Source organism: Carassius carassius, chromosome 17 (assembly GCF_963082965.1).
Source record: "Carassius carassius chromosome 17, fCarCar2.1, whole genome shotgun sequence".
Lineage (NCBI taxonomy): Eukaryota > Metazoa > Chordata > Actinopteri > Cypriniformes > Cyprinidae > Carassius > Carassius carassius.
This window is the reverse complement of record NC_081771.1, coordinates 33783546-33807612: the sequence shown is the minus strand read 5'-3', so window position 1 is coordinate 33807612 and position 24067 is coordinate 33783546. Positions and strand designations below refer to the sequence as shown.

The 24067-nt window shown below is 40.2% G+C and overlaps 3 protein-coding genes across 3 annotated transcripts in view; 1 reads left to right on the top strand and 2 right to left on the bottom strand.

Annotated features, from left to right (window-relative positions):
• Positions 1 to 1005: 1005 nt before the first annotated feature.
• On the bottom strand, positions 1006 to 14163 carry LOC132090981 (TGF-beta-activated kinase 1 and MAP3K7-binding protein 1-like). Its single transcript, XM_059497776.1, has 11 exons — positions 14057 to 14163; positions 11594 to 11724; positions 11366 to 11516; positions 10686 to 10772; positions 8972 to 9101; positions 8769 to 8885; positions 7057 to 7168; positions 3855 to 3999; positions 2689 to 2902; positions 1743 to 1896; positions 1006 to 1259 (listed from the first exon to the last, which is right to left on the bottom strand). The coding sequence occupies exons 1-11, from the start codon at positions 14087 to 14089 to the stop codon at positions 1037 to 1039; spliced, it is 1497 nt and encodes a 498-aa protein (XP_059353759.1). The 5' UTR covers positions 14090 to 14163; the 3' UTR covers positions 1006 to 1036.
• Positions 14164 to 14276: 113 nt separating this feature from the next.
• ift27 (intraflagellar transport 27 homolog (Chlamydomonas)) lies at positions 14277 to 22200 on the top strand. The gene is made up of 7 exons (XM_059497777.1): positions 14277 to 14436; positions 15242 to 15321; positions 20482 to 20541; positions 20647 to 20706; positions 20794 to 20911; positions 21873 to 21982; positions 22080 to 22200. Exons 1-7 carry the CDS (start codon positions 14397 to 14399, stop codon positions 22176 to 22178), a joined length of 567 nt encoding a protein of 188 aa, XP_059353760.1. The 5' UTR covers positions 14277 to 14396; the 3' UTR covers positions 22179 to 22200.
• A 300-nt stretch (positions 22201 to 22500) lies between these two features.
• Positions 22501 to 24067, bottom strand: part of LOC132090980 (voltage-dependent calcium channel gamma-2 subunit-like) — an 11814-nt gene continuing 10247 nt past the window's right edge. The window contains exon 5 of the mRNA XM_059497775.1: positions 22501 to 23461. Within this exon, the coding sequence (XP_059353758.1) occupies positions 22926 to 23461 (536 nt within the window). The 3' untranslated portion in view covers positions 22501 to 22925. The remainder of the gene's footprint in view (positions 23462 to 24067) is intronic.

The following is a 24067-nucleotide window of genomic DNA, read 5'->3' as shown; positions in this document are numbered from 1 at the left end:
TTTATTTAAAATTAAATTAAAAAATAAAAGTTAAAGTATTAATAAATATTATTGACGCATATCCTTTCTCATACTCGACTTGATTTTTATTTTAACACATTTTTTCTATTTTAAACACTGAAATCAGTAGTACATCTTTTACTGATCACAGGCATCCTTCTTCTCAGTCCAGTTTTTATCCCATTTCTAATTTACCCTTTATCTCAAAGATCCTTGAGAAAGTTGTTACTGACTCAATTACAATCTTATTTGGCTGTTAATTCTGTTCATAAGCGGTTTCAGTCTGACTTCAAACCTTCACAGTACAGAATCTGAATCCCTTTTATCTGACCGACAGATGTTCTAGTGTTCGTGTCAGTCAGCACACCTCCTCTTGTATACCTCTTAATTGTGGAGTACCACAGGGATCAATCCTTGGCCTGGTTTTGTTTACCTCTGGCTTCCATTTTTAACAAATATAGAGTGTTTGTATTAGTAATATCTCCCTCTATTTCTGCTTTGAAGTCTGCTCTAAAGACATATCTATTCTTTGTAGCTTTCAATACCCCTTGATCATTGGTTCAATTATTATTTTATTATTATTGTGTTTTACATTTGATAGACTTGTTTTATTTATTATAATTTCTAAGTTTTTATTCTACTCTGTACAGCACTTTGGTCAGCTTTGGTTGTTTTTTAAAAAAAAAAGTGCTTTATAAATAAACATTGTATTGTATCGTAAAAGAAACCAAACCAGAATGTGAAGCTGAAACAAGAGCTGTTTATTAAAGGAAGACACTAAAAACTCAAAGGACACAGAAAACACAGACAGACAGACAGAAGTATAAAAGTGGCTCGGCCTCACTTTGGTCTCACAGAGAAGTCAAACTCCACAGAAGCAGGAAGAAAGAAACGTGAGTGTGAAGTCTTATAAACATGACGAGTTTCCATTCGATACAGTCAGTGGAGCTCCTCTATCCATGATTACAGGCCAAACATACAGTTTAAGGAGACTGTTGTCGGCTCACAGATGGAATAATGTTGTTTCACCTGATCCTCACTGCGGCCCCGGATCTCCAGACAGACCCTGGCCCTCGCTGTGGTCGGAGCCCCAGAGCCGGTAGAACTGTGTGAAGTCGACGTATGGAGGCACACGTCCCGTCTCGTCCGGCTGCGCCGCCTGACTGCCTCTCTGCCGGAACAAGCTGCCGTCTCCAGAGCTGGAGCTGGAGCTCTGCGTGTGTGTGGTGCTGGACTGCAGCGTTGCTGTGGGACTCTGACTGAGGGGAGGAGCACAGACACACAGAGGGGCGTGGTCAGAGGGAGGGGCGGGGCCAGGACTCTCACTGATGGGCAGTAAGGTGTCTATGGTCAGGGGAATCAGTGGACTACAGTAAAACAGGGGACCGTGGAGAGAGATTTGTGCATTATTGATAAAGTCATGAATGCATTCAGCTGAAGAAACAACACTAGCTGAGGTGCAGGATTGTTACAGCTAACTAAAACTAAACCAAAAAAAATTTACATTATTTCATAATTTAAATTTTTTACCAAAATATTTTCTTAGTTTATTTTAATGTACTAAAATAGAAAAAAATAATAATAATACTAAAATTATGAAAATAAATCAGTGAATCTATATATATATATATATATATATATATATTATATTGAAATAATAAAATGTCATAAACAAATTCTACTACTAAAACTTTAACATTAAAAAGGGAACTTTTAGTTTTTTTAATCTTCAGCGCTGTTACCCGGCGGTTGGCGTGTCTCCCTCCAGCGTGGACGCAGTGTTGGAGCCGTTGGTCAGCGTCCCCTGCGCAGGCATCACCAGAGACAGCATCACACTGGTCTTACTGGTGCTCTGATGGTTGGAGTACGGCACAGACACCGGGTAGATCCGTCCTCCTGCACACACACACACACACACACACACACACGCACGCACACACACACACACACACACACGCACAAACACGCACACACACACACATCAGTGTTAATTAGGGGTGCTCAGATCTGGATTGTTGGAGCCGATCACTGATCATCTTTTTCTCATGTAGAATTATTTATAGTGATGCTCCAATCAGGATTTTTAGACATTTATTCATATCTGCTCTTAGGCAACTCTTGTTTTTTTTATCTTAAATCTTTTTTTTTAAGATTTAAACTACTTTTCTTACATTAATCACATTCTAAATTAAAACTTACCGTTGACATTGTAAAACATGCAATCGCACAGGGCTCAACATTAAGCTTAAACATCAATCATTCACTTGTCCGAGTAAAAAAAGTTACTTGTCCGGGGGAAAATGTTTTTTTGGCACAAATGTAATTTATTCTGAAGCAGTCTCATCAGTGCTCTATCAGGTATTATTTTAATCAGCATATTTTTTATATTTGCCTTAAATTGATTGCTGTTACACTTTTTGACTTTATGAAGGACAATATTTTCCTGAACTGATTAAATGTACATGTCTCCATTTACGTTGAATTCTTAAGAAAGGTAAGAAAAACATAATCAAAGTAGTCCATGTGACATCAGAGGGTCAGTTAGAATATTTTGAAGCATCGAAAATACATTTTGGTCTAAAAATAGCAAAAACTACGACTTTATTCATCATTGTCTTCTCTTCCGTGTCTGTAGAGAAGTGAGTAGTTGTTGTCCAGAGCAGATGTTCTGATGCCGCTGTGTCTCACCTTGTGTGGGTGTGAGCGAGCCGTCTGCGAGTGTGTAGTTAATGACTCTGATCAGAAGAGTCATGTCTTCATGTCTGCCGCAGTGTGGTGCTCTCTGTCTGCCGCTCATGTAAACATCATGATGCAGACGCTTGACGCGCTCCACCACCGACTGCGCAGCCGCCTCCAGACTGCTCTGCTGCGCCAGCTCCGCCACTACCATGGCAACCATCTCCTGCCGGGGAACATGGGAAATGTAGTCCACAGATATTGAAACGATGCTGAAGGACGGATGTGACTAGAGATGCAACTGAAGTTATTGAATAAGCATTTACTGCAGGTCTTCAATGAAATGAGTAAGGGGTGGTTTTTCTTGATTACTGTATGATGATTGAAATCACCACATGGCCTTAAACAATTAAATAGACTGCAGAATGTTATATTTTCTAATGCATGTATGAATTGCTTGTATTCGAAAAGTGCTGCACGAGCTCGTGGCGCCAGGGTCCAGAGTACAGAGAAAATCTGTGCTGAAAGAGTGCTACTTGTAAGTTGAGTAATTAATTTTTTTCCTCCTTGTTTAACTGAAGAAAGTTCTGGCACATCCAACTATTAATTTCATCAATGCATTGGCAGAGGGAGTCAATTGGGCTGTAGTTATTTGGAGATAAGGCTAGGTAAATCTGGGTATCATCAGCATAGCTGTGGTAGGCAATTTGGTTCTTTCTCATTATTTGACTTAGGGGAAGCATATACAGGCTAAACAAGAGCGGTGCAAGAATTGAGCCTTGTGGGACTCCGCATGTCATGGACGTCCACTTAGACTTATGCTCTCCTAGAGTCACATAATAACCTCTCCCTTCTAAGTATGACCTGAACCATTTGAGTACCATCCCAGAAAGCTTAACACAGTTTTCCCGGTCTCTATAGTAGTATGTTATGATCGACAGTGTAATTGATAGTGTAATTGTGTAAAAAGCACATTTTGGCCATTTAATTTATGCAATGGTGAAAGAAATTGGCAAAATACATGGGGGAAAATGTGAAAAAAACTATTCGGTATTTGACCTCTGGTCCAGTATCTAATTTTATTATGCCAATTTTAATTTTGGTGCATCACTAGACGTGACTTTATTTCAGCAGCTCTTACGTTCCAACAGATCTTCAGTGATAATTCATGTTATCACCTGGTTGACCTGCTCCGGTCCATGGGCCGACTCCAGGGCTTTTATCAGGCCCTCTGACATCAGCAACAGGAAGCCCATCACGCCCTCCAGCGATTGGCCGCCGTGGATCTCAGGCTCCGAGATGATTGGCTTTTGCTTTGCAGCACTTAATACAGACACGTTATCAAAAACATTGACATAATTGTAAGACTGGAGCTGGACCGTCTGGACTGAGGGACGACTTCTCTCTAAGAAACTAAAGGACTTTCCTGATAATTAACATTTGAACACTCTCTTGAATACCCTCCATCATAAATAACGGTGCCATCGAAGATGCACCACACCTAGCAGTTCACACCTCACCATCACACTCCCTCCACCTAGTTTCACTCAGAATTGCCAATATTATAATATTCTGCATTAATGCAAGTGATATTTACAGTCATGTTTGGTGTCATTTGTATTGTCTCAGGGCAACTGGTACAATGGTCTCAACCTTAGAAAAGTAGATTAAAAGATACAGATCTTAAGAGTTAAGAGATAATTTGATTACTGTAATGGGAGTGCCCTTTTCCAGGGTCTTCCATGTAAATTACCTTCTGTTTCCATTGAGGTGTAAACTACCCTGGGCTGGGACCTGACCTAATCAAATTCCAATTGTTAGTTTCTGTCTTCCTCTCGGGGGATGTTTGTCTTGGTCTGAGGTATTTAAAGGATTGCAGCAAAAGGATCAGGGCGATTTCTGTAGCCAGAAAGCCTGTAGTGTGTCTCTTCACTTCATACTATGTATTTTCTAAGGTCAGGTATTCATATTTTACTTTTAGATTCATCTTTGAGAATTCGATGTTTTGTATTGATATGATTTGTTTCAATTGGATATGTAATTGGCAGAATTCATATTTACCTGACTGATAATAAATTGTTACATTTGATTTTATTCTGTTTTACTCTGTAATTATTGACTCTAGTAGATTACGTTGAATCCTTGTTAGAGACATGAGCACCCGAATGAACAAGTTAATATAAACTAAAGAGTTTAACCAGAATAATCAAATGTCAGAAGAATAGGCCTACTAATTAGAAACATTCCAACCTAAATTCGAGGTCATAATAATACAATGGAGTCAGATTAAATGATAAAATGGGAGTCAGTTTAACCTAAATTGAATAACTCTACACGCTGAAAGACCGAACACGCAGGAAACCTTCATCCAGCACCGGATACCTTCCTTGGGCCGAGTGCCTGGACCTTACACATAATTTAAAATAGTTTGAGTTCATATTAAGAATTTTGTGCCATTTTAATGAATAAACTTTTTGTTTTACCAGTTTTCATAATGTTCATTTATAACATAAACATAATAAATCAGAAATCTAGAATAGTCAAATAAACTCATATTTTAATCGCATTTATGATTTATTAACCATTATTGTTTGCTTTAACGTTACGTTACACTGCTAACAAGATCCACAAGCATTAATGGTTGTGGAATCAGAGCTTTTCTCTTAACCCTCATGCGTTGTTGGGGACGTTTTCCTCCACTAGGGGGTAAAGTTGAGTCTTATTTTGGCCACAACTTTCTCGGTGTTTGAGCTAACGGAATGATTTTTGGTGACAAATCTTATTTTGACCCATATTTTGGGAAAATGCTTTAAAATTTTTCAAAAACTCAACGGTACACTGTGGGCAAATTCACTACCCTTTCGAGATGTTCATGGATGAAAACATCCACTAAATTAAACTGCTGTAAAAATGTATCAGATAAATATTTAAAAATATTTTTTTTGCATAAATCTATTAATCAACCTCAGTCCTGATCAAAACTACCAAATGTTTTAAAAAAAAAATCCAAGATTTTAACTCTTTAATTACCAAGTTCATGAATGATGTCACTGATTTGGGAAAAAAAGCACACAAAATTACATATTTTCTATATAAAAAGTGTGGACTGGATATTTTTTTTACCTTTTATCACAGTCTTGGGCATGTCAAAGATTAGTAACAAGATTGGCTTTGATGCATTGTTGTTTTTGCCCCATTGACTTCCATTATAACGACATTTTTTGATTGCAAAGCCATGACACCATATAATCATGCATTCTGGATTGTTTGTGGTTTTCCCTTTTGGGAAGAGGTAAAATTTGTTATTTTTACAGTTGATCACTAGGTGGGACCATTAACCCTTTAAATAGGCCTGTGCAAAAAAAGGCTTAGTTTCTGGCTTGTAGGTTATGTCACGAAGTTCTTGTTTGGCCAAATTAATATAAGCTATTCTTTGTCTTAAGACAAGTTAAGGTAGAACAAGTTCAATAAAACATCTTTATTGTATTTCTACGGGCAGAGGAGAATAGCCAAACCAAAGAGAAACAAAGAAAACCCAATGTAACATTCATAAAGCTGTACACAATTGATTGCGCACGTGAGTGGGGCTGAAGCGCCATCTAGTGGTCATGTTTCTCTGTGGCTCAGCTGCGCGTGGATCGCGAGCTGTGTGTGTGTGGATTGGGAAAGGCTCAAAGAGCGGAACGAAAGTGTCAGAATTCAAATGAATCAAATAGAATCGACTCAGAAGAGACGCGGATGAATGCACGCGCGTCGCCTGATCCACAAACGCACATTTTAATCCCTACATGCACAAACTATGATAATTTATAACGTTTGTATTCACAAATATGTCTCTATTTGAACAAAATGCTGCACATTCATGTAATTCTTAACTCTGCAGACACCGGTTGAAAAGCATTTGTTTCAGTGTAGTGACGCACATTCACAAACTTTTCAAATCGTGTACACGTCCATGAATTGCACTGGGCCTTGTTCCTTAGTAGTTGTGTGTGTGTGGAAGGTGAAATGCTGAAAACTGCGAAAATGAAGTCTCAAAATCCAATTGAACCGAACAAGATCGACTCGAACTAGATGTCAATTAATGCACGCGTGTCACCCGATCCACGTATGCATGGAATCCTTTTTGCACAAGCAGTTTATGATATATTAATGCAGAACAGAACATTTGTATTCGCAAACATGTCTGTATATGTACAAATCGCTGCACAATCATTTAATCCCGAATCAAATTGAAAGGCATTTGTTTGTGGTTCGTAAAATACTTGTATAAAATTGATGTAGTACATTGTTATTTTTGCGTGCATCTATTAATCATTGAGAGTGAGTGTGTGAGTAAGTTTGTGTGTGTGAGAGAGTGTGTGTGTATCAGAAACACACCTGAGCACGTCAATGTCTGTGTAGTTGAATTTGACTTTATAGTCTCCGATCCGTCGAGTGCTGCTCTGACCTGAGATCAGTCCAGTCTGCCTCAAGCGTACTGGATCCAGACCTGAGAGACACACAATCATTCACACTCTCTACGCGCTCCGCTAAGACACAATCAACACTTACTGCTAAATCATAATCAAAAATAAAAACTTTCAGCATGAGCATGTCATTCACCAAAGAACCTCTGAAACAGTTCATATATGAGGATTGAGTCAGAGTCATATTACTGTCTGAATCACAGCCCTGCTGATGAGAATAATGTCAATCGTGTTGAGAAGACAAAGAAGAAAGCACTCACTGCTCCTCCTCATTACTGACACCTTATGTGACTAGAGTAACAGTGTATTTCAGAAAAGCTGATTAAATGAATTAAAATCAAAATCACCATAAACCTTAAAGCCATGATCAAAATAGCAAAGGTAGTGATTTAGTGACATGAATACATGGACCATGTGTTTTAAAGTGAAATTTACACATGAGGAGTTCATGATTTTACAGCACCTCAGTTCACGTTAAAATATTAGGACTGTCATTGAGTGGTAATGTAAAATATAATGATTTCTATGTTTATTTCTACGTAATACTTGATTTTGTAGTAAAGTAAAACAAAAATAATATTACATCAAACAAAATGTCTAGACATATAGCAAAAAAAATAAAATAATTAAATAAAACCAGTGTCCAGGGATTTTTTTTCCCTTTTTTGCCATGCATTGGTCATAGAGCTCACTGTCGGGAAGTCGTGGCCTAATGGTTAGAGAGTCGGACTCCCAATCGAAAGGTTGTGAGTTCGAGTCCCGGGCCGGCAGGAATTGTGGGTGGGGGGAGTGCATGTACAGTTCTCTCTCCACCTTCAATACCACGACTTAGGTGCCCTTGAGCAAGGCATCGAACCCCCAACTGCTCCCCGGGCGCCGCAGCATAAATGATGAACACTGCTCCGGGTGTGTGCTCACAGTGTGTGTGTGTGTGTTCACTGCTCTGTGTGTGTGCACTTCGGATGGGTTAAATGCAGAGCACAAATTCTGAGTATGGGTCACCATACTTGGCTAAATGTCACTTCACTTCACTTCACTTCACTTCACTGTAGCGGTGGCAAGGTTCAGATGTACTCCGTCTGCAGTGTGTATACAGTACGTGTATTCGGTTCAGAAGCAGCAGCCAGAGCGCGTTATTGTAACGTGAAAACACATTAAAATAATGCACGAGCGTGAATCTCTCCGCTCGCACACAGATTTCATTTGCTCTTTTACAAAACCAGACATGCGTGCTCAGATACACGCTGTGTCCTGTGCTCTCACAACTCTCTCTATGCTCATGCGCTAGATATTCATTCTTTTACACTTTTCTATTTCTAACCTTTCCTGTTCTCATCTTTTACCGTGTGCAGTGTGAACGCTCTGATCCATTAACATGGGCTCTGAAGAAATACGCATCACAGACAGAGTGTGTGAAGCTGGAGTTAGACACATGCCCAGACTGTTCTGTTCTTGCGCTCCACTTAGACACGCTGCATTCTGATTGGATTGGATAGCATACTGCGGGAGGTCAGGGCCGCGGAAAATCATGCTATAAAGCGATTTATAAATCGTGCATACTCAAATCGTGATTTTATTATGATTTTGATTAATTGCACAGCCCTATGTGTGTGTGTGTCTGACCCAGCTGGGCGAGTCTGGACAGCTCGTCGTCGTTGTCGGGTGTGTGCGCTCGTCCGATCTGGATCACGTGGTTCTGACCGTCAGTGGTGGTCTTACAGAGAAGAGCCCGGTTGGTTCCTGAAAACACACAGAGATGAAGAAAACAGTGACAGGATCAGCACACAGCATTTGATTTGTGTGAGTGTGTGTGAGTGTGTACATACCGACATTAGCAATGTACAGTTTATCATTGAGTATCAGAGCAACTATAGCAGTGGCTCCTCCTGAAACCTCCTGCTCTAAAGCCTTGAGCCGCTCCGCAATCTTCTGAGTCTGAGCTGACGGATAAACGCCCTGAAAGACAGTCGGCAGACAGAGACAGAAATTTAAAATTTTTGCATTTAGCAGACGCTTTTATCCAAAGCGACTTACAGTGCATACATTTTTTTATCAGTATGTGTGCACCCTGGGAATTGAACCCAGGACCTATTGCGCAGCTAACGCAATGCTCTACCACTGAGCCATAGGAACAGATGGACAGACAGACAGACGAGACAGACGGACAGACAGAAAGAAGGACAGACAGATGGACAGACGGACAGACAGACGGACGGACAGAGGGACAGACAGACGGACAGACAGACAGACAGAAAGACAGACAGAGGGACAGACAGACAGACAGAAAGACAGAAGGATGGACAGAAGGACAGACAGACAGAAGGACAGACAGACAGACAGACAGAAAGACAGAGGGACAGACAGACAGACGAGACAGAAGGACAGACAGAAAGAAGGACAGACAGAAGGACAGACAGAAGGACAGACGGACAGACAGACGGACGGACAGAGGGACAGACAGACGGACAGACAGACAGACAGAAAGACAGACAGAGGGACAGACAGACAGACAGAAAGACAGAAGGATGGACAGAAGGACAGACAGACAGAAGGACAGACAGACAGAGGGACAGACAGACAGACAGACAGAAAGACAGAGGGACAGACAGACAGAAAGACAGACAGACAGAAGGACGGACAGGACAGACAGACAGACAGAAGGACAGACAGACGGACAGACAGACAGACAGAGGGACCGACCGACAGACAGACGGACAGACAGAGAGACAGAAGGACAGACAGAGGGACAGAAGGACAGACAGAGGGACAGAAGGACAGACAGACAGAGGCAGACAGAAAGACAGACAGACAGAAGGACAGACAGACAGACAGACAGATGGACAGACAGAAGGACGGACAGAAGGACAGACAGACAGAAAGACAGACAGACAGACAGAGGGACAGACAGACAGAAGGACAGACAGACAGACAGACAGACAGAAGGAAAGACAGAGGGACAGAAGGACAGACAGACAGAGAGGCAGACAGAAGGACGGACAGACAGACAGAAGGACGGACAGAAGGACAGACAGACAGAAGGACGGACAGACAGAAGGACGGACAGACAGAAGGACGGACAGACAGACAGACAGACAGACAGACAGACAGACAGAAGGACAGACAGACAGAAGGACAGACAGACAGAAGGACAGACAGACAGACAGACAGACAGACAGACAGACAGACAGACAGACAGACAGACAGAAGGACGGACAGAAGGAAAGACAGACAGAAGGACGGACAGACAGAAGGACAGACAGACAGAAGGACGGACAGAAGGAAAGACAGACAGACAGAAGGACAGACAGACAGAAGGACAGACAGACAGAAGGACGGACAGAAGGAAAGACGGACAGAAGGACAGACGGACAGAAGGACAGACAGAAGGACAGACAGACAGAAGGACGGACAGACAGACAGACAGACAGACAGAGAGACCGACAGCAGAGAGACAGAGAGACAGACAGAGAGACAGATAGACAGACACTGTAATCCAGAGCAGAAGCAGTGATCTGAGTCTCTTCATGGATGTGTGCTCACCTCAGGAAGCTGTGTTTGGAGGTTTGCTTTCTCTGCAAGAGCATCATCAATGGTCTCGAAGTAGCTCTTCTCTACAACATCAAAAGCCTGAGAGACGACAGAAGACATTATATTAATAATTACCATTATTAACCATTTTTCTTAAACGTATTCTTTAATGCAATCCATAAGTAATCCACAAGCACTAAGCACTAAGCATTAAGCTGTTTTTAACCCAGATACATAGAGTCTATAATCCATAATAACACTTCCTCCAGTGAAAAAGTGCATCTCCTGTTGTCTCTCACATCAAAATCCAGAAACATATTTGTTTAGAGCTGTTTAAACGCTGCTTGATCTGTGCAGATTTCTCTCCTGATTCAGACCAGAACACTTTTTCACTGGAGGAAGTGTTATTATGGATTAGAGACTCGATGTGTTTGAGTTAAAATCATCTTAATGCTGGATGTGTTTCATCTTTTTTCTTCTCCAGATGTTCACTGATGGACTGGAGTGCTGTGGATTATTGTGATGTTTTTATCAGCTGTTTGGACTCTCATTCTGACGGCACCCATTCACTGCAGAACATCCATTGATGAGACACTGATGTAATGCTACATATCTCCAAACCTGATGAAGAAACAAACTTTTCCTGATCTCAGATGTTCTAAGGGTGAGCACACTTTTTTTAGATCTCAAACCTGAGAGAGGATTCTGCCCACGTCTGCGTCTGTGTGACCGGTGCTCAGCTGACCCAGCAACAGCTCCGCCGCCAGACGCTGAGACACGAAACTGGCCACGCGGCTGCCGTCGAAGCCATTAAACACACCGTAGAGGAAGCAGCACTCAGTGCTGAGGAGGGAACAGGAAGTAATATCAGTTCAGGAAGTGACATCAGAGTCTGCGCAGGCGTCTGCGAGTGGCTCTACCTGAAGCAGAAGTGTCCGTCTTCGTTCGGATGGCTCTGGGTCCCCTGTCCGTCGGGGCCGTACACACAGTTGGGGGCCGATCCGACGCCGCACAGCTGACACAGAGGAAGAGCGTCCGTCCAGCTCTGATGCTGCAATCATACACACCTGATCGATCAATCACTCCGATCTAGGGCTGAAACGATTCATCGAGGTACTCGATTAACTCAATTACAAAAATTCCTTGAGGCAAAACTCTGCCTTGTTAAATTCCTATGACGCGCACTATACACGCAGGGATCTGATTCACACGGACCGTTGTTCAATGTTCTGGAAGCACACCATAGCGCATGATACATTTTTTATTTAGTTGGCGCGATGGCAAAGATTAAAGATGTCTATAAACGGCAGAGAATACCTAAAGTTTGGGATCATTACATTCTTTAAAAAGAAGCGAACAAGGTGCAACATGTCTACTGCAAAGTAGACCTGGCATTCCACAGCAGTACGACTTCAATGATTCAGCATCTGAACCGAAAACACCCTCTCTATGCTGTTTCACCAAGCATCACTAAAACAAGGTAACGTAGCCTAAGCCTATACATTGATGTTCGCTGAATTTAGTCCCATACTGTATTTGTAGCGATGTTGTGATGCGGTTTGACTAGTTATGATGTTTAGCTTTCATGTTTTTAAGTAGTAAACGTATTGACGTTCAATTGCAAGAGAGTATAGCCTAAAAAAAGATCCCCTTCACGCACACACACACACACACACACACACACATTTTCTTACCCTCCCCCACACACACACTCACACACACACACACACACTCACGTGCAAGTCAGACCAATCGCAGCAATGCATCACATATGCTTAAACTTTTATGTAGCCACTCAACAATAATTTCAGCATGCATTCACTGTATACACCGGGACGTGATGTTGTGATGCAATTTTTTTCGGACGGATGCTTCACCTAAAATGCACCGCAATGCAAGTGATCCAAGCCAAATACAGCGTTCTGTTGAAAATGAATGTATGTATTTCTGCCGTACCAAACTTCAATGAAGCAACTGGTCTGACTGGGGCGTCACTCTTCCTCATGCACACACACACACACACACACACACACACACACACACACACACACACAGGTTGCTAGGTTACCATAGCAAATAGGCTCACCCCAGAAATTATAGATTATTTGTTAGTAGCCTTATGGTAAATGCTGCAGGTGTAGAAATCTACATAGAACAGATATTTTCAATACCTCTGTTTTTTTTTTTTAAATAAAAGCCAAATGATTGATCATTTTACAGCCACCTCATTTTCGTTATGCATTATTTGTTTTGGTTGTTTAAAAACACACACAAAAAATGCATCTGGTTAATCGATTACAAAAAGAATCGATAGCTGCAGCCCTACTCATCTCAAACCTGATCGATCAATCGCTCTGATCAGACTACAGACCGTTCTCTGAACACTTCAGCACTGCACATCATCATGTTGTTGTGATCTTATTTCCGGTAAAAATATTGAAACACTTAAATCAACATACATTCAGTTGAGATGCAAAATGATATGAAATAAAGACCTGTTTACTGAAGAAACATATAAAAATGATGTGCCTGTGAAATGATTAATCAATTCCAAAATAAACGTTTGTGTTTACATACTATATGTATGTGTGTGTACTTAACTGTGTATATTTATTATGTATAGAGTTCCTGTGGCTCAAGTGGTAGAGCAGTGTTAGCAGCGCAAGGTTGTGGGTTTGATTCCCAGGGAACACGTTAGGTAAAAACTGCATAGCCTTAATGCACTGTAAGTCCCTTCAGATAAAATATTGTGTTGATGATAAAGATATTTATTCCGCTCAGTGCTTCTCAAGATATAAAGGCATAAAATTAAACACTGACCACATGATTTCACACAATATTACATGAAAAACAAGTTTCTGACCCTGTTGACAGAGGTTTAATTTTTTTATACATTTCTGTCTGAAAGGCTACATGATCTTTTATTGATTAAACATTATTATTATTAAACACTTTAATTTATCTGATAACTGCATCTTATTTGTTTTGATAGCTTCTTTTGCCCTCATTTACAAGTCGCTTTGGATAAAAGCATCTGCTGAATGACTAGATGTAAATAATGTTGAGATAATGAGGTTCTTAGCTTTGTATTTCTATGTGTAATATTTAATAATGTAGATTTGGTTAGTAAATCTGACAGTTTGTGTACTTTTGATTGATCACAACAGTTACTCTTTAATAACATAATAAAGGAGGATGTTTAATGCTGTAAATACAGACTACTGCTGTCATAAACAGGGAATAAACACTAACACTGGTCGCCTATAACTCACGAGTGTTAAACTACACAGAGAGTCCGGAGTAATAATGAATAATAATGAGTAATAAAGAGTAATAAAGTGTAATAATGTGTGCTGATGATGAGAGAAAAGCGCTTTTCTTACGCTCTGCATCAGATTACTGCGCTGCGCCGCCATCTTGACCGGAAGTGAGCGGCGTCAGGTCAACAGCACATCCGTGCGCGTGCGCGGCTCCAGACTCTCTGGCCATACTCTGAGCGCGTGAAGCGTGGCCTCTAGCGGTGGATTTCAAAACAGCTGCGTTAACGTCAGTGACGTATGTCTACTGCGTCACGACGTTCAGCCAATCGCAGTGCTCAGGCTTTATGTCAGTCGCTAAGCAACGCTGTAGGCTCGGGCTGCAGTAGCGGAACACAGAAACAGTTCCTCTTCACGTGTAATCAGCTCATGCTTATTAATCTAATCAGTTAATTATTATTAATCTATGCTGATGGTGAAGTTAAGAGCTCGATGTGTTGTTGTGGGTAAGAGCGCGTTTGTTTGTGTATGATTTGTGATTATGATCTGATATAAAGTCGCAGTGACCGTGTTGTGGAGAAACTGGATACATGTAACAGAAGTTAACAGTTTAAAGCAGTTTAATTACAAAATACATGTAAATAACGTTACAATCTGTAAGTGAGAAAAGAAACATGTAATTTAAGTACAGTTACTAAAGAAAATGTTAATGTTTACACAGTGGGTTACATCTGCATATTTTCACACACATATAGATGTGATTGATTTACTTTTGTTTCCTGTTTGAGTTTATGTATATGCTTTATTTTGTTAAGATCAAGTGTTTTAATTCTGTATTTAACTCTGATATCTCAGAAGAGTCTGATTTAGTGTCAGCTGTGCTTTAAGATGGTTCTGATCTGAATTCCGATGAAGTCAGACAGTAATCAGAGTTGAGTTCTTCTGTAAGATTAATGTTTGATCATTAACAGAAGAAACATTATTCAGACATTGAGAACAGTAATCACATGTATTCAGTTAAAATACTCTAATAAAGTCACTGAAATAGTTTCACTACTTATTAGACTGTAGATAGAGTTACTTGTAATCTGTTAATTTAATTACATTTCCAAAGTAGCCTTCCCAACACTGATGGCGACAAACTGTGTGTGTGTTTATATGTGTGTGTGTGTGTGTGTGTGTGTGTGTGTGCGTGTGTGTGTGTGTATGTGTGTGTATGTGTGTGTATGTGTGTGGTGTGTGTGTGTTTATATGTGTGTGTGTGTGTGTGTGTGTGTGTTTGTGTGTGTGTGTGTGTGTGTGTGTGTTCAGGAGACGCGGCGGTGGGGAAGAGCTCTCTCTGTCAGATGTTCCGCAGTGACGGCGCTGTCTTTCAGAAGAACTACAGCATGGTAAGAACCACACACACAGAATCACTGAACAGAGATGATAGGTGTACAGTAGAGCACAGGTTTGCAGGCTGGGGCCAGGGCCACAGAGGGGCCACAAGAGAGTAACACAGGCTCCATGGAAAAGTTTGGACAAAAACAATAAAAAATTAAAGCTGCAAGCAGCATTTACCGGGGTTCAAGCATTTAAGGCCTCTGAGGTGGTCTGAGCCAACCTGGATGTATGGATGACTGTTAAACACATCCAAAATGGAGAATAGGCTGACAGACAGACACATGCACTGAAATTAAATGATTAAACTAGTTTTTAAGAGTTTAGATGTCATTTTCAGGTTTCACTGTAATCATAATGTGGCAAAAAAATTAAAACTTATATGTCTGTATGAACAAAATGGAAAACTTTAACTCAATGAGATTTAAAATGTTGTAACTGTTTTTTTATTGTTTAGGCATGAATTCATAAATCCTTTCAACAGTACTGTTTAACTTAGCTGAATGAGCCCATTAGTGGTTTCCGCTGCCATCTAGTGGTTATAAATGGCAATTTCTCATACATCAACATGTTAATCCTTTATAACTCTTAGTGGGGTTTTTTTTTGCCCTATCTCTCTTAAATTTTGCATGCTTGTTTAGAATGAAATTATGCATTATTTTACACAGTTTTGATCATTTGTGGGCTTTCTGTTTGTATTAATAGGCCTTTGTGTACACTATGAAAAGAACATATTATAAAATTACTGGTTTATAGTTGTACAAATGCAATTGTTCAACATGTTTTTGATAATTATTGGCCTTCAGAGTCTAGAGAATTGTACCTCAGTGGTTTTATTGATTTTCAACTTAAACCCTTGGACTAGTTTGCCAAAGTAACTTTTTAAAATAATCTTGAATATTTAATTAACAGTTTTATTAACAACATTGGTCCCAGAGGCAAAGTTGTTCAGAATGAGGAGATCTATCATATGATATGAAGATCTAGTGTTTGTGTGAATATATGAGCATTTTCAAACAATTTGAGGCCATTTACCATATAAATCTTGTGTTTTGAGACCTTTTCTACTGTTATAACGCCACCTATAGGCCGATCTCCATGAAACTTTACATGCTTGTTAAGAGTCACCTGTTACATGTTTTCACCAAGTTTCATAAACTTTTGAGTTTTCGTTTAGGTTTTATAGGCTTTTGTGTATTTTGGTCACGCCCCTTTTCTATATTAGCCTGTTATAGCTAACCAAAGGACAAAATTCAACATTTTATTGATAATTGTTGATCTAGAGAGTCCAGAGAATATTACTGCAGTGGTTTGGTTCCGATCGGGCTTAAAACCTAGGACTAGTTCGCAAAAGTAGGTTTTTAACATATTCTTGAATAATCAATGAACGATTTGATTGACATCTTCGCTCCCTTAGGCAAAGTTGTTCACAAAGAGGAGATCTATCATATGATATTAAGATCTAGTGTTTGTTTGAATGTATGAATATGTTCTACAAATTGTGATCATTTTCTATTGAAAATTTGTGTTTTTGAGGCTTTTTCAACTGTTATAGCGCCACCTATGGTCCGAGCTCCATGAAACTTTGCATGCTTGTTAAGAGTCACCTGTTACATGTTTACACCAAGTTTCATAAAGTTTTGAGTTTTCGTTTAGGTTTTATAGGCTTTTGGGTATTTTGGTCACGCCCCTTTTATATATTAGCCTGTTATAGCTAACCAAAGTACAAAATTCAACATTTTATTGATAATTATTGATCTAGAGAGTCCACAGAATGTTACTGCAGTGGTTTGGTTCCGATCAGGCAAAAAACCTAGGACTAGTTCGCAAAAGTAGCTTTTTAACATATTTGTGAATAACAATTGAACGATTTGATTGACAGCAATGGTTCTTGAGGCAAAGTTGCGCATTATGAGGAGATCTATCAAATAATATGCATATTGTGTTGATAAGTGAAACACCACGTGATTGCAGAGCCATAAAACTCGTTAGCGCCAACTAGTGGCCTATTTCTTTCAAAATTCTTACAGACCTTAAGGTTCATGAGTCGAACGTACCCAGCGAGTTTTGTTCCGATCAACTTCCGTTAACCCTTTCAAATAGGTGCTTTAAATTATTTGGCCAATGGCGGCCATGTTTTTTGAGATATGCGAATGTCCTCATAGGTACTTGTGCCCCTTCAGACCAAGACACTGCATACCAATTTTCAAGTCGATCGAGCCAACGGTTGCCTAGTTATAGCCATTTATGTGTTTTTCCTATCTTATAGCGCCCCCAAGCGGCAGAGAGATTTTTTTGATTTGACCAAAGATTGAGGTCATACATATGTGTACCAAGTTTGGTGAAGATATCCCATTCCGTTCAAGAGTTATAGTTAAAATAACATTTGGCTAACGTTAGCATAGATGCTTTTGGGCGTACTGTTTTTTGCGTAAGAATCGAAATTTCAACTTTCAATTGAGTGTCCAGGGAATATTTCTGCAGTGGTTTGGTTCTGATTGGTTGAAAATCCTAGGACTAGTTCGCAAAAGTAGGTTTGAGAGAAAAACGCAATTTTACGGAAAAACGGTGCGCCGTAGACAAAAAAAGGCGCAGAGCAATTTTGTTCGTACTAACCCAAGGATAACAACGATGTATAGTTTTTGAGTCTACGTCAAGCAGTTTACGATCTATGGCCAAAAATGTCTGAAAATTTTGTTTTTTGCGCTGTATTTTTAAAGCTCTATAGGCCTTACGGTTTGGTCTGCACGACCAGTTTTAGCGGAGAAAAATAATAATTAAAAAAATCCTTACAATTACAATAGGGTTTCAGCACTGCGTGCTTGAACCCCCCAAAAAAAGGGAAAATATTTTTTTTTTTGTAAAATAATTACATAAAATAATAATACAATGTTATAGAAACTAAATGTTTTTTAAATATTTTACAGAGTTATGATAGCAATGTTATAAATTGGGTGTTTATGCAGGAAAATATATAGCGGTCTCTTCTAGTGATAGACCGATATTGATTTTTGTATAACCGATACCAACTATTTGCATGTTTATGTGTCCGATAACCTATATGCAGAACGATATTTATTAACTGTTATAAAGTAAATAAATGACAGGGTGAAAAAAGAACATACTCCACTTTTTTTCAGTCAGGTTTTTCAGTCATGTTTTTCATCTGTATATTACAATAAAAAAACATTTTATTTATAAAAAGCAACGACACTAATATTGACAATAAGCAAAAATATTTGAATGTCCAATGTTTTCAAATGGAGAAAATAAATAAAGGACAGGAGTTGTAATGGAGCGACAGAGACGTGCGGATCCATATGCAAGCTTTTATTCGTTGACATGGTCTAAACACAGACAGGGTCGACACAGGGGCAAACAGGTATATAAAGGGCAAGACAAAGAATATTCCTAGGGCTAGTATGGGTCTTCGATGAGCGAACAATAACCAGAGGGCTAAGCAAGAGCGGTAATCCAGAGCAAAGGGGTCAAAACACGGCAAGGCAAGAAAAAGACTAAACTATAAAAACTAGAAACTAACATGAAAAGGCTTACATATTTCAGCTATTGCTAGGAGAGGGATATGTGCAGAACAATACTCGGGTGTACTGTGTAGTGTGAGAGTCTGTGTTGTGGATGATGACCTGATCATGACAGGAGTCAAATCAACTTTTCAAATTTTTAAACTACTGTTTTAGTAGGTTTTACAGCTACAGAGTCAAGAATAATTCATTGGATAATGTTAATTCACGGAGTAATATTCTCTGGAATATAACAAACAAAACATTGTATTTTATTGCATTTCTCAACAGGAATGTTATATCAAAATTAATAATAATGTTTTGTCCTTCTAGATTATGAAATGGCTGCTGACAGCACGGTTTAGATGTTTATTAGCAATATAATGTTTTTATAGTAAATGTTAATACAATTTAGGGTGTTTAAAACAAGTGAATCTTGTTAAAAGTTACATGCAGTGGTTGTGCTGGAGCATTTCCTGAGCATCAACCACATCAACCCGCTGAGTGAACAGCAATATGAAAGCAGCTTCACAAGACTAATGATGGAGCACATTTACAACAGAGAGAGAATTTTTATTTCCAACATGCGCTCATTCATGGGTGCATTATTTAACTCATACAAAGTTACGTCTTTATTGGGACAGGACTTGATGGATTATTTAACATGACTCATGAGTCTCTATTTCTTAGAAACAAAGCTGCATGAACTAGTCTACATTTTAGGCATGTATGTAATGCAACAGTTCTCAATTCCAGTCCTCGCACCCCCCAGCTCTGCATATTTTGCTCCTCCTTTTTTATTAACACAGCTGATTCAGAAACCAGCTCGTTAGAAGTGAGCTCCGTGCATGGACTATGTTCCCTACTCCCTGAGCAGGAAAAATCTGTTGAAGTTTACCTCACTTCGGAAGATTCATTCACGGATTTGCGCTGTGCAACGTCTTCACACACGAACATGTGACATCATATACCTCCCTCTATAAATAAATACAATTTAAGTTCACGTCTCGCACACTTTAGTGCACTTTGAATGGAACATATATGTTCACTTCGGAATCTTGGAGGAATATCCTGTGATGTACTTCGCAGGGCGCTTCGAATAGAACTAAAGTCTGAACTGATAAGAGAAACTCAGGGGGGCGCGAGGACTGGAATTGAGAACTGCGGATGTAATGCATCTAATTTGTTGTTATGTTAAATAAAGTTTACTAACTACAGCAAATCAAGTACCTGCATGCTGTTGTTGTCGTCTCGTCTCCCCTCAGACGTGCTGCAAAGGTGATCCTGAACGCAATTCTCAAAACACCCATCGGTGTTCTCAACATATCGGTGAATCCGATAATACAAAACCGATATATGATTATGATAAAATACTTAAAATATCGGGGATAATATCGGTAAATCAATATATTGGTCGATCTCTAGTCTCTTCAGTTTTAGGATGGGGGTCCTTCACATGAAGATAATAATATTTAGGCATCTAAAAGATTCATAACCACTGTATAAGAGAGAGAGAGAAACAGGTGCAGATCACAGCACATCATCACTCTGAAGTTCAATCACACTGTAGTGTTGTGAATAATGACTAATTGGTTGATGGATTGATGGATGGATTGATTTGGTCAGAACTGAACTGTGTGTGTTTTGCAGAATGTTGGTGTGGAGTTGCTGGAGAAATCAGTGTCCATCCCAGACACCAGTGATGCTGTGGTACACACACACACACACACACTCACTCACACTCATCATACCTGCTGATTGGTTGATGGATGGATGGATGGATGGATTGATTGGTGTGTGTTTTCTCTCGATCAGGAGTTTTATATCTATGATTCAGCCGGACGGGAGCCGTTTGCAGAGGCCTGTGAGAACATGGTGAGTTTAATAAAAACAACCTAAACACACTCCGCGTGACCCTGACGTCTCTGTAATGGTGTGTGTGTGTGTGTGTGTGTGTGTCAGTGGAATCAGCCGTCGCTCATGTGTGTGGTGTTTGACATCACCAGCGAAGCCTCGTTCACCAGCTGCAGCCGCTGGATCGACAGGGTCAGATCACACTGCAACGGGCTGCAGGTGCCAGGTCAGAGGTCACGGTCTCACACACACACACACACACACATCTCACACACAATCACACCCCACAAATTAATTAAGTGTTTAAATACATGGAAAAGTTCTAAAATGACTAAAACTGTAGCTAAGGGGAAAAAACTCACAACAAAATGACTAAAATTTTAATTTTAAAGGTGCATTAAGTGATATAAGTACATATCTGAAAGCACCAGAACAGACACGCCCACAGCCCAACAGGACCACGCCCCTCTTTTGAAATCCCCGCCCCTCAGGTACTACACAACGCTGGGATAACAACGATCACAGAAACAAGTGAAGATGACTCACAAGATGTTCAATCAAAAGCCAACAAAGATAAGTTGTGTGAAACTATACAAAATCAAGAATAAACAACGTGAGCTCTGTGTCAGATTCGAGCCTTGAGTTCTCTCCAGCGCTGGAAAGATGTTACGATATGTACACGGGTCCTACCTCTTGCCTGATCCTAGCCCTTGTTTTTCATGTTTTGTTCTTCCAGTATTTTCCTCTTTTTTATCTACCAGTTCTCTCTATCTATAGTCGATCTGCCAATATCCGTCAGATGGAGCGCTCTCTTCTCTCTGTACAAGACACGCCCCCTTACTGCTGATTGGCTGCAGTGTGTTTTTAACAATGGCTTAAAAGCCTTTTTCAAAAATCACTTAGTGCACCCTTAAACTGAAATCTGAAAATTAAATAATAAAACCAAAGGTAAATCGGAAAATATAAAAATAAAATCTAATTCAAAATATTATTCTAATAGTATGTAAATAACACTAAAGTAATACTCCGCATCACATTATCATATTTGGTTGATCTCATCGAGCTGATTTTGTCATTTGATCAAATAGCATCAGTGTTTTAGAGAGACACAAACCACAAAACCTCCCAGAATCCATCACTGATGCTTGTGCTGCTGTGATGATGTCACTTCCTGTGTTTGTGGTCAGGTGTGCTGGTGGGGAATAAGAGTGACCTGTGGTCCAGGAGGGAGGTGGACGCCGCCGTCGCTCAGTCATGGGCTCAGAGTCACGGGCTGGAGTACCACGAGACGTCTGCTGTGAGCCCAAGACACACATCTTCATCTTCATCATCTTCATCACTGTCCCTCTGAAGCTCTCTCTCTCTCTCTCTGTGTGTGTGTGTGTGTTCTGCAGAAGGAGATCGGTCAGTATGAAGCTCCGTTCCTGAGTCTGGCTCGGGCGTTTCTCTCGCTCTATCAGGATCAGATCCAGCTCATCCAGAGCCTCGTTTGACCTCCTCCACACTCAGTCACGTGTGTTTGTACATTTCAGTGTCCTGTTCTGTGTTTTACTGTGGTCTGAGCTCAATAAAAAACTCATTCCTTTCTAAATCTGACAACTGTCACAGTTAATAAATCAGATTACTTTTTTAATTTACAAGGAAACATCTGAGTTACTTTATCAAATAGATAACTCCAGTTACTTTGTTTCTCCTGGATTGAGTGACAGCTCTGGTGTTGCCATGGTGACAGAAACGAGATGCTGCTCCAGTCTAGAAACTATTTTTGAGGATGGTTTAATCAAACACATGCAAATGAGTCGACACCAATCAAGCTCTTATTATCCATGATGATTTTATTGACTTCTGATTCGCTCTTTTGTTCTTTTGCTTCTTCTTGAATCAAGAAGTCTGTGTGTGGTTTATTAACAATGTTAATATCTTCATGTATGTAACTTTTCATATATTTAAATATATTTATTTAGTCATTAGTATGTTTATAATGACATATCAATCTCGGCCGGTCAGTGGGATCGTTTATCTTCCCTGGGCTCACAGAGGTTCACAGTATTTATGCACAACAGAATAAAACAAATGAGAAGAAAAGAGATTTCAAGAGCTCTCAGTCCAAACGCTGTTGCTCCGATTCGTCAGAAAGTTGAAAACATGTTAGTTCACGGAAGATAAGAAAACCATGCATTTCACGTTTATTTTGTGTGAAGTGTAACCTCGTGGTCATCCCCTGCAGGGGGCGATGTGTCTCATACAGGTGTGGTGCGCCGGTTGGCATCCTTCGAGTCTTTCTGGATGCAGTTGTGCATCTGCAGGAAGTCCGGCTCTCTGTCGGAGCTGTACATCGGTGGAGACCCGTGTGGAGTCTTGAGCGTGTCTCCGCCGCGGCCGAGAGTGTACATGGAGATATCGGTGGAGGGCAGCGCTCCGAAGGCCTTCAGTCCCACGGGAGAAGCGTCACGTGAGTGCGAGGGCTCGGTGGAGCGGCTGGAGGAGCGCGACTCACGCCGGTAACGGAAGCGGTAGCTGGGGATTCTGCTGATGGCGGATCCCTGCAGATAGTCTCCTCCTCCGCCGGTCCGAGCGCGAGGCGCACGTGTCTCCCGGTGCCGGTCGATGAACATGTGGACGGCCAGGACACCCACCATCTCTGCCATGATGAAGGACAGCGCGCTGAAGTAAAAGCTCCAGCCGTACGAGTAGCTGTTCTTCTTCGAGTCGCTCTTGGACGGGTCGCCTGCGTTGGCTGATATGTACACGATTATCCCGATGATGTTACTCAGACCTGAGGATCCACACAAACACACACAGAACATCAATCACAATATCTGTCTTAGATACAACTACTGGAAAATCTGGAATCTGAGGGAGCAACAAAATCTAAATATTGAGAAAATCATCTTTAAAGTTGTTCAAATGAAGTTCTTAGCAATGCATATTACTAATAAAAAAAATAGTTTTTATATATTTACAGTAGGAAATTTACAAAATATCTTCATGGAACATGATCTTTCCTTAATATCCTAATGATTTTTGGCATAAACATTTTTTTTTATAATTGTGACCCCTACAATGTATTGTTGTCTGTTTCTACAAATATACGTCTGTGCTACTGATGACTGCTTCTGTGCTGCAGGGACAGTTTGTCCTTTTCTTTATTTTTTTTTTACTTCACACACAAATGCTTCACATATCTTGCAAACGAAGCACTGCGTTTAAAATATCGCAAACATCTCAAAAGCAAACATTTGTCTTATGTTGCAAACACCTTTGCTGTAATATGGATGTGACATATACACAGTTATTCAACATAAAGCTCTTCTTTCATGAGCAACTGTGTACATTTCTGTGAAAGATTGAAAATAATTGGCAGAAACAGAAAAATGAAAGC

Bases quoted from the DNA above. Each gene is read 5' to 3' on its own strand.
- LOC132090981 (XM_059497776.1), bottom strand. From the start codon at position 14,089: ATGGCGGCGCAGCGCAGTAATCTGATGCAGAGC. The intron at 11,725-14,056 runs GTAAGAAAAGCG...GTATGATTGCAG, and splicing joins GCAGTAATCTGATGCAGAGC to CATCAGAGCTGGACGGACGC. The intron at 11,517-11,593 runs GTAGAGCCACTC...TTCCCTCCTCAG, and splicing joins GACGGACACTTCTGCTTCAG to CACTGAGTGCTGCTTCCTCT.
- ift27 (XM_059497777.1), top strand. From the start codon at position 14,397: ATGCTGATGGTGAAGTTAAGAGCTCGATGTGTTGTTGTGG. The intron at 14,437-15,241 runs GTAAGAGCGCGT...GTGTGTGTTCAG, and splicing joins AGCTCGATGTGTTGTTGTGG to GAGACGCGGCGGTGGGGAAG. The intron at 20,542-20,646 runs GTACACACACAC...TCTCTCGATCAG, and splicing joins CAGACACCAGTGATGCTGTG to GAGTTTTATATCTATGATTC.